Below are 10,673 nucleotides of genomic sequence, written 5' to 3' on the forward strand. Positions count from 1 at the left end.
GGATGGCCCAGTCTCACAGACAACAGAAACCAAGAGGGTGTCCTAGGAGCCTGGCTCGCACTGCAGGTCCGGGAGCAGGCCAGCCAGGTGGAGCACTGGAGGCACGTGTGAGGGTTTGGGCCATACTTCACCCCTTACCACTGACGTTCCCTGTTCATATACAATTCCACTGACTTCACAGTGACCTCTAGGGGACAAGGCCTGTGCCTTGTATGCACCGTGCCTTGTATTCCGTGGTGTCTGAGCCTGGATGCATACAGTAACAATTTACTGAGACTGAATGCATATGGTAAGGATGTAGCTGTCCTTTTTTTAACACTTCATAGTACTGTTTAAGGCCCCAAATATAAGAATCCCTTCAGATGTTGTTATGTTCAAAATATCAATTGTTATGAATTATATTGTGGTTGGGATTAAAAGCACCACAGAATATGAGGCACGGGTCATGTCTCCCAGAGGTCACTGTGAAGTCAGTGGAGCTGTACATGCACGAGGAACGTCAGCGAGTGAGGAATCTGGCCTGCTTTTTCTCGTCCCCTCTGACAGAATGCTTTGGGGAGCCCCAGCTTTGGCTCTCTGCTTTTTGTCCAATGGAAAACTTCAGTGGCTTGAACTGGGAGAAGCAGACTGTGGGAGCTGCACTCAGCAGGAACCACAAAACCCTGGCTGTTCCACTTTAAGCTGGGTCAATGGCAAACACCAGAAAGCATTTGAGGAAAATGGAGAAGCCTGAAGAGGGAAGGTGTCTGAGGAGGGGTAATGGCTTTTAAAAGAAGCATTGTTTGATGGTTATTTTCGGCATCTTTAAGTGGATTCTAATTATGTTTTTCTAATAGGTGAAGAGGCCAAAAAAGTCTACGATGATGCCCGAAATATGCTGAACACACTGATTAATCAAAAGAAACTGCAAGCCCGGGGTGTGATTGGGTTCTGGCCAGCACAGAGTATCCAAGACGACATTCACCTGTACACAGAGAGTGCCGTGCCCCAGGCTGCAGAGCCCATAGCCACCTTCTATGGGTTAAGGCAACAGGTATGGGCGGTGTACTGACAGCCAGCACGCTGCTTTCACTTGTGAGTTTAAGCACTAAACAAAATAGCTTTGCATAAATGAGAGTCTGCTTCACCTCCTCCCAGATGACCAGTCACACGCCTAAGCCCAAGCCATCTATGAGGACCGGGGAGCGAAGGCACCACCATGGGTGCCAGAGGCATGGGTGTCAGAGGCATGGGTGTCAGAGGCATGGGTGCCAGAGGCATGGGTGTCAGAGGCAGGGCCACTCAGCAGGAGTGAGGCATTTCACGTCGTGTTCCATGGATGGACGAGGACCACTGCTACTGTCTCAGGTAGTCACACGTCAGGATCTCAGTCTTCTTAGCTTCTGAGGAAAGAGAACACTCACTTGTTCAAAAATATTGGTTAACATCTGTGCATATTATTAAAACAGACTGTCAGGTGGTTCCCCTTGAAAGGGGAAGACGAGTGGAAACAAGCATTTGCAGAATGTACAGCAGGTGCCAGGTGCGTAGTAAGATGCTTGATGGTCATCCTTTTAATTTCCATACAGCCGTGTTAGGCAGATTAAGTTTCTGTTTTACAGAGGAGAAGATGAAGGCTGCTAGAGATTGTGCTGAGTCCCCCAGTAGAGAGGGGAGAGCCCAGCCTGTACACACCCCTAGGGGCTGTTCTTTGACTGTGCTGACTTCTTTTCTTTTGAGTGGTGAGAACAGACTCTTCCAGCAACTTCTCTCTCATCCCCGCCACCTTTGAAAAGGCAGATATCATATGCATGTCCCTTTAGCTGCTGTAAAAAAGAGTGTCTTAATCAAGAATTAGAGCCAGAATTCGCCAGTCATTAACATTTTTAATAATTTGCAGTAAATTATTATTTCTGTTTTACTGCCATTTTCAGTCATTCAAAAATAATAGTGTTGGCTGGACACAGTGGCTCACACCTGTAATCCCAGCACTTTGAGAGGCCGAGGTGGGAGTATTGCTTGAGCCCAGAAGTGTGAGACCAGCCCGGGCAAGATGGCAAGACCCTGCCTCTACAAAACAAATTTTAAAATGAGCCATGCATTGGGGAGTGCGTGCCTGTACTCCTTCAGCCAGCTACTCGGGAGGATGAGGCGGGAGGATCACTTGAGTCCAGTGATCATGCCACTGTACTCCAACCTGGGCAACAGAGCAAGACCCTGTCTCTAAAAAACAAGCAAACACAAAAGATAGTGGCGCATTTTAATCCCAACCACAATATAATTCATAATCATAGAAATTTTGACCATAACAACAGCTGAAGGGATTCTTAAATTTGGGGCCTTAAACAGTACCATGAAGAGTTAAACAAGGACAGCTACGTCCTTACCATATGCACTCAGGCTCAGTAAATCCTTACTGTATGCACCCAGGCTCCGACACCACAGAATACAAGGTTTGGGGGTTCTAATGTTAAGTTCCAGCCCCCGCTTACGAGGGAATCTGTGGCTTTTCTTTTACAGACATAACTGTGTTCAGAAACCTCTGCTCCAGCCCAGTCTTTCATCTTTCAAGTCCTGTGTCCTCTGTGATCTCTTTTTACTTCCAGTGCCATTCATGTCCAGGCAATCTGTGACATATTAGGGCATTTAATAGAATGAATTCTCAGAGTTCACCTTTTTAATAGCCTCTGGAGAGGGGAACTGGGCCAGGCACATACATTACCTACCCAGGTAGTGATTTCTCAGGAGGGGCTTTCCTCCAGTGCACTCTGGAACATTCTGGCGGCAGTGCCTTATTACTCTGGGAGTCTGCTCTTCTGAGTAGGCTCTGATTGCTGTCCCTTCTAAGGTACCATGGGGCTCTGTGATCTGTCTCTCCTGTGGTGCAGGGAAGCGTTGGGTCCCCCTCTGGCCTTTGTTAGCAAAGAATAATTGATGGGCCAAGTGTACATGGAAAACGGCTTCCCCATGCACAGCTGTCCCTAAGCTCTGTGACATTCCTGTGTGCCATTACCAAACACCTCCTCGCCTGCACTTAACAATTTCCTGCCCTGTGTCAGTGAAGCTGCACTTGCTTCCACCATGGGCAACGAGCTGTGAAGTGTCTGGTTGGCCACTCATTAATTGATCAGTCCTAAGCAGTACCATATATGCAGGAGCATGGGTTGTGGTACCAGCCCCCTGGCCCTTGCACTGTCTGGCCTTGGGCCAGTTGATCAAGCTTCCTGTGCCCCTGATTTCTGGTCTGTAAAATGGAGCTGATGGTATCACTTATGTCACAAGGTGGCTGAAGGGGTTAAATAGTAATTCATATAAAGCGCCAAGAACAGGCATAGGGTAACCACTGAATGAGTATTAGTTATAAGCTGTTTACCTTCTCAGCAAATATTTATTGATTTTTAAAATATGTATAAGACCTTATTTGTTACCTTAGTTGCAGGGAAGAGTTGCTTATCAGCTGAGGGTGAAAAATGGGGGAGGATGGGCCCCAGGGCTGTGGAGAGAATCCAGAAGCAAATCCTGCTGAATTCTTGGTTTGGTGCCCGGCCGGCCCTAGTGTCCTCAGCCAGCTCCTGAATGACCCCCGACTCCACCCCACACGTCAGCCAGCACGTGGCCTGGGCATTGCTGACCCCAGCAGTGTGTTGTTTGAACTGCTTCAGTTGATGCAGAGTGGAGGTGCTTCTGTTTATTGGATCTCTTTCAAACATATTACTGGACTTAATTGAAAACACTTGGGGACAAACTTAAAAAACAAAAACCGTGACGTCAGCACAGTGCCTGAAGGCATTCAGTGAATGTTTTGTCCGTGCGGGAATGAGCGAATGAGCTACTGTCTTGACTGTTTATGTTACGTCATGTCATACATTTTTAAAAATCTCATTTCATTTGTTTATCTTACAAATATTTATTGAATACTATGTGTCAGACACCATTCCAAGTACTGGGGATATATTGTGTTGTGAAGCTTGTTCTCATTTGAAGCTGCCTGATTGCTCCTCATGGTATGCTGGTGCCACGTTCTTGCTAATGGCGCCCCCGCACACTGCTTGGTTTTAAGGCCGAGAAGGACTCTGCCAGCACGGAGCCATACTACTGCCTTTCAGACTTCATTGCTCCTCTGCATTCTGGCATCCGTGACTACCTGGGCCTGTTTGCCGTTGCCTGCTTTGGGGTGGAAGAGCTGAGCAAGGCCTATGAGGATGACGGTGACGACTACAGCAGCATCATGGTCAAGGCGCTGGGGGACCGGCTGGCAGAGGTAAGGCAGGGGCATAGTGCCAAGGGGCTGAGGACAGAGGCCAGGAAGGGTAGGGAGCCTGGGGTGGGTGCCTGAAAACTGATCGGCCCTTAGAACCAGTCTTTTTTTTTTTTTTTTTCCTTGAGTTGGATGCTGCTGACTTTAACATTACACATATTTTAATATCATGTATCCCCAGATTGCTTGTGTACGTTATCTTTGGGGCAAAGAAAAACCTTGAATGGTGCCATAGTTGGCTGTTGCTCTTAGAGCCTTTACTTCTGCCTTATCTCTGTTGTCTCTCTCTGCTTGTTGTAATGTGACATTTTCCTCAGTACCCTAAAAAATTAAAAACAAATTTTTATTTCAGAGCCCCTCATTGTAATGCTGGTGTCATCTATAGATTCTTCATCTTCCTATGCATGAAATGGGGGTAGCCTTGGCCCTGGGGAGAGCCTCTCCCTTCTCCTGCAGTGAACAGTGGAGGAACTAGCAGCTGTATGGTCCCAGCTGCTCTTTCTGGCCAGTGGAGCTTTGGATTAACCTTTGGGGAAATTGTTAAGTTTTAAGGTAGAAAATCCTCAGGTCATTAAGGATGGTCCTTCAGAGCTCAGGTTGAGGCCAAAATTGAGCTGCAGAGCAGCTAATGAAAGTACAAACCAATAGAGAATCCAGCCTGTTCCCTCTTGCCAAATTTCCCCTGGCTGTGGTCCAGATGAGGGAGGCTGTCCTCATGGCTGTGATTCAGGGGGTGGAGGCTGCACTGATGCCGTGAGCCCCCACCACTGCCTAAGCATGCCTGGTGCCCTGGGTCCCAAGGCCTTTGCAGAAGAGCTCCATGAAAGGGTTCGCCGAGAACTGTGGGCCTACTGTGGCAGTGAGCAGCTGGACGTCGCAGACCTGCGCAGGCTGCGGTACGAGGGCATCCGCCCGGCTCCCGGCTACCCCAGCCAGCCCGACCACACCGAGAAGCTCACCATGTGGAGACTCGCGGACATCGAGCAGTCTACGGGTATGAGCCAGAAGGCCGTGGGTTCCTGTTGTCCTTCTTCAGTAGATAGAGTCTTATCAACATAATGGCACTAAGGGTTAAACATGTTTTTAAAATGGAAGGGCTTCTCATCACATTGTCCCTTATGCTGTCCTTTTTCACTTGTAACTATTTATTCTGGCATTTTATTTCAGTATTACTGATTAGTATTCTTACATCATCAGTTTTAGAAATTTCAGTTTAAATTATTTCCTCTTGGCCTACAACAGATGGGAGTTTAGCTTACATATACCATCCCGTGCCTCTCCTGCCCCAGTTTCCTGTCACAGGCATGGTCATGTCTTTAATCCTTCCCTTAGAGACCGACCCTTTGTCTCTCAGTAACCTCACGTGCTTCACGCTCTTGTCCCATTGCTTATGGATAGTGTCCCTGGGCACTGGTCTTGCAGAGCGCCCAGCCTTCCCTTCAGCCCTCTCTTCTCTTTACTTTTACCCTGATACTAACATTTATACTCATCTGTAATCATAATTCTCTGTTATGTTTTGCCTGTGGATTGATTCTAATAGCTGAAAATGAGAAGCTGGCATGTGCCCTTCTGAGACAACGGCCCAGACACCGACACACGCCCTCAGCGTCCTGTGCCCAGAGCTGAATTGCTTGTGGTTCTGTGGCTGCACATTGTCACGTTGATGTGCTGGTTCTGTCATTACTGCAGAGTTGATGTAGTTGAGATGGCCCAGGCTAAGCTTACAGTTTTCAGCAGAATTAATAGAAAGCATGCCATCAAAGCTGATAAAGGCATCCAGATTTCAGTGAGAAACCATGAGCTGTGCTGCATCTGCTTCAGCAGGAACAACACTAACTCTAGGAGCCATGAGATCTGAGTTTGAGTCCTGTTTCTGCCATAAGCTAGCTGGGCAACCCTGACAAAGCACTCATCCTTCATGTTGCTCTATTTCCTTGTCCATAAAACGAGTGGCTTCGAATAGATATCCTTGAGGGTCTGTTTGAGCTCTCAGATCCCAAGGAGAACGGTCTCTTCTTTCTCACAATGTTGTGGGCTGCTTGTTCACTGGCGCTCTCAGTCATCCCTAGTACCAGTGGCCGCACAGAGCCCGTAGAGGGCTCTTCAGCTGGTGTTCTCATCTCCGAGGGTAGAGTTCCTGCCTGAGAAGGTCTATTCTTAGGAGCAAATCAGGGTGCCTGTAACTGATCTGGGATGGCCGGAGGTAGGAGTATAGAGTCGTTCCTAGGCCTGTCCCCCTGGGTTAGAGGAGATCTGCATGTCCCGAATTTGTTTCTTCACATGGCAGGAATTTGCTAGACTTGTCTGATCACAGCTTTCATGCTGTGTCATGTGTCTACCTAGAAGGCATGAGTTCACTTTGGTTCACTTGTTCCACAAGAGTTCATTGAGTGCCTGCCAGCTGCAGGCCCTGTGCTAGACACTGAGTCAATAAGCATTTTCCCCGTGTTGCTCTCTCTAGGCATTAGGTTAACAGAATCATTAGCAATGGCACCTGCTTCAGCAGTCTCAGGCCTCTACTTCTCCAATTTGAAGTCCAAATATTTTGCTGTGGGGAAGATTTCCAGGGATCAGGTAAGCTAGCTGTTTCATTATATGTGGCTTCCCTAGTTCAAATGAAATTCTAGAACCTCTTTCATTTTAAATGTGAATGAGAATAAAGTGAGGGAAAAGGATGAAGAAATTTACTCCAGTTAATGTCTTAATTTGATTTCAGCAGAATACTTCTATTGTAGCCCCCCATTCTACATGCAAACCACACACACACACACACACACACACACACACACACAGCTTCTAAGCATCAGATGTTTACTACATGTTGTTTTTCTGCCCAGAGAATAAGGCAACTTGGTAAATAAATATCTATCTACATTTAACTCTGTAGATTGCTATTAAGACAAGAAATGGAAGGTACTTGATGTTTTTCGGCAAATCTTATGGAAACTTCTATTCCAAAAGTCTTTCACGTTGGTTTAATAAAATGCTTCTCATCTTTTGCAGGTTGAGGATTATGCATTGAGGAAGAACATGTCTGTGGCTGAGGTTGAGAAATGGCTTGGACCCATTTTGGGATACGATACAGACTAACTTTTTTTTTTTTTTTTTTTTGCCTTTTTTGTTCTTGATGATCCTCAAGGAAACACAACCTGGAGTGCCTTAAAAATAACAACAACAAAAATCCTGTGTGCATCTGGCTGACACTTCCCTGCTTCTGGTTTTCGAAGACTATTTAGTGGAACCTTGCAGAGGAGCAGGGTCTTCCTACAGTGCCTGGAAAACAGGTGCTGTGTTTTCAGGACCTTGCGTGAAGAGCAGTGAGCAGGGCTCCTGTGGTTTCCCTGGTCCCTCTGAGATGGGGACAGACTGAAGACAGGTCTTCTGCCTTTCAAAGCAAGTCAACTTGCTTTTTTCTATTTTTAGAGTGGAATCTAGGAGGCCACTTAGTCCTCTTTTTTTCCTCTTAGAAGAAAAGCCTGAAACTGAGTTGAATAGAGAAGTGTGACCCTGTGACAAAACGATACTGTGAGAAATGGGGCATTTTAATCTAAGTGGTTGTAACAGTGGATTCTGACGGGGAAGGTATAGCTCTGTTTTCTTCAGAAGACCTCATTTTCTAAAGGCTGGATTAAATGGTTGCAGAACTGCCTTTGGCAAAAGGCATGCTCTCACTGCTTGCTTGTCAGAAACACTGAAGCCGTTTGCCCCAGTGTGGTCAAGCAGCCATGCTCTCTGGGCATTTTCATCCTCCCATAATTTCATATTTCCGTGCCCGTGAGGAAACAAAAAGGAAATGAGAGAAAGTTACTGTTAAGGATTGTTAACATCTTCTAATTGTTTTCAGGATTGAGCAGGTTCTCAGCTGGGCTCTTGATATCCTGTGCATAGTTGGACAGGTGGGCAGCATAACATCACTCATTTCTTACCATCTTATTCCCCTCCAATTCTCAATGTATTCAATAATGAAGAATGATGCCACCACTCAAGCAACAAGCCTCAAACTCACTCATGTCATCTTTTTCTTGGATGATTGCAGTTATCTCAAAAATTTGCATGCAAAATATACACTCATCCTACTTGAAGATGGTGGTGGAAATATTCAGGAGAAGGTAGCGTTGGAGTCCTGATTTGAGATTTGAAGGATGAAGATGAAGAAGCAAGGGAGGAACAAATGAGAAACTATCTTTGTTCATGAATAGGAATATTAAAGATTGTAAAAGTATCAGATCTCCCCAAATTGATCTATGGATTTAATACCATTTTCATTGGAAATTCCAACGGATTTTATTGAATGAAACAAGCAGGTGTTTAAATTTATATGGATTAGTAAAGGACTTAAAATTACCAAACGCTTCTACATATGAAGGAAAGATTGAGGAGACGCACCCTATGTGATACCAAGTTTTATTGTCAAGACAGTGTCATGTGGTGCAGAGGTAGGCGTTATGAGCAGGGAAACAAAATAAGGGTCTAGAAACTTGCCTAGGCATATGTTGACCTTTGCAAAATGACCTGGTGACATGGAAGGTCAGTGGGGACAGGAAGGATCACTCTCTAAGTAGTCCCAGAACAATGGCTATTCATGTGGGAAAAAAAGAAATTTTAATTTATCTCACCTTACCCAATGATAAGTTCCAAATATGTTAAGGGCTTTAATACAGAAAGCAAAAATTGTCAGTGTTTGGATGAAAAAAGCCTTAGGGCAGGAAAGAATCTCTTGAGACATAAAGTAGTAATCACGAATGACAAGGTGGTTAAGTGAATTCTGTTAAAACTAAAGACTTACATTAAGCAAACACTTGAAGTGAGAAGATGAGCCACAACTTGAGAAGACATTTATAATACAAATAACTGACACGGGATTCATAATCACAAATATAGAGAATTCCTGTTTAAAAAAAAAATAGAAAAATAAGACTACACAAGAGGAAATAAATAGGGCTTTTAAATAAATAGATGTTCTGTAGCATTGGTGGTCAGGGAAATACGAATTAGGACCACAATGAGATTCCATTTTATATCCATAAGATTTGCAAAAGTTGGGTCTGGCAATACCAGGTGTTAGATCTGTAGGGACTTGTACAACATTGTGGATGTGTAAACAGGCACCACTGCTTTAAAAAACAATTTTCCCTCACAGACTTGAACATTTGCAGACCTTATGATCTTACTTCCAACTCCCACCTGTACGTCCAGCAAACTCTTGTATGTGGCCCCTAGGAGGAATGGGTAAGAATGTTCATATAATGTATTTATAATAGTTCATAACTAGAGAAAGTGAAATGTATGTCTCTCTGCAGGAAAACAGGTGAATAATTAGATATATATATATATATATATTCATCCTACGGGATATTATTCAGTAGTGGAAATGAGTGAACTACAGCTGTAGCTAACAATAAGAATGAATCTCAAAATATTGAGGAAAAGTAGCAAGTTCAAAGAGACCACATGTGGTGTACTATTTTTATTGAGCTCAAAAACAAGCAAAACCAAAGAATATGTAGTCTAAGCATACATATACAATAATACTATGCTATTAAAAAAAAAAAGGTAACAATGATAAACCAAAATTGAGCATAGTAATTACCCACGGAAGGAGGAAGTGGAAGGGACAGGAGCACATAGGTAGATGTCAAGTTATGCGGCTGTTCTGGTTCCTCCTGGTAGACTTACGAGTGTTTACTATATACTATTAATATATTATGCTTTATAACTAATAGATAAGAGTTTTGTACATATTAAATATGTTCTTAAATATAAAAAATAAAGGCAAAGTGGAATGATAAGCTAAAATCTGGTATGGTCGTTTTGTAGTTAATGTTTATACACGTCAAATACAGTTTTGTCGCCCAGGCTGGAGTGCAGTGGCCGGATCTCAGCTTGTGGCAAGCTCTGCCTCCTGGGTCCACACCACTCTCCAGCCTCAGCCTCCCGAGTAGCTGGGACTACAGGTGCCCGCCACCATGCCCAGCTAGCTTTTTGTATTTTTTTTTTTTAAGTAGAGACGGGGTTTCACCGTGTTAGCCAGGATGGTCTCGATCTCCTGACCTTGTGATTCGCCCGTCTCGGCCTCCCAAAGTGCTGGGATTACAGGCTTGAGCCACTGCGCCCAGCCGTCAAATACAGTTTTTAAGGAAAGGAAGAGCGTCTTAGGGTAAACAGGAGCTGGAAAGGTGAGGGGCGGGAGAGTGCTGCATCCGTGTGGCTGCCAGCAGTGCCCAGGTACCAGGCTTTGGGGAATGAGTGGATGGCAGGACCATTTGCTAAGACAGGCGCCAGGGGATGGGAGAAAGGATGAGTTTTAGAAAGATTCAATGGGACTAGACTGAATATGGGCAGTTGGATACTAGACTTTGGAATTTAAAAATAATATCTGGAGTTAGAATTGAGAGACAATAACATGGAGATGGAGGTCAGGCTGCAGTGCGGTGGC

The 10,673-nt window shown here is 44.9% G+C and overlaps 1 protein-coding gene across 3 annotated transcripts in view; it reads left to right on the forward strand.

Moving 5' to 3' along the window:
• MTR (5-methyltetrahydrofolate-homocysteine methyltransferase) overlaps positions 1-7,681 on the forward strand; it is a 103,231-nt gene extending 95,550 nt beyond the window's left edge. For all 3 annotated transcript variants that reach the window (XM_025359846.1, XM_025359855.1, XM_025359861.1), the window contains 5 exons: positions 837-1,033; positions 4,040-4,240; positions 5,039-5,231; positions 6,699-6,811; positions 7,241-7,681. In XM_025359846.1, coding sequence (XP_025215631.1) covers positions 837-1,033; positions 4,040-4,240; positions 5,039-5,231; positions 6,699-6,811; positions 7,241-7,327 — 791 coding nt within the window. In that variant the 3' untranslated portion in view covers positions 7,328-7,681. The remainder of the gene's footprint in view (positions 1-836; positions 1,034-4,039; positions 4,241-5,038; positions 5,232-6,698; positions 6,812-7,240) is intronic.
• Positions 7,682-10,673: the final 2,992 nt, after the last annotated feature.

Source organism: Theropithecus gelada, chromosome 1 (genome assembly GCF_003255815.1).
Source record: "Theropithecus gelada isolate Dixy chromosome 1, Tgel_1.0, whole genome shotgun sequence".
NCBI lineage: Eukaryota > Metazoa > Chordata > Mammalia > Primates > Cercopithecidae > Theropithecus > Theropithecus gelada.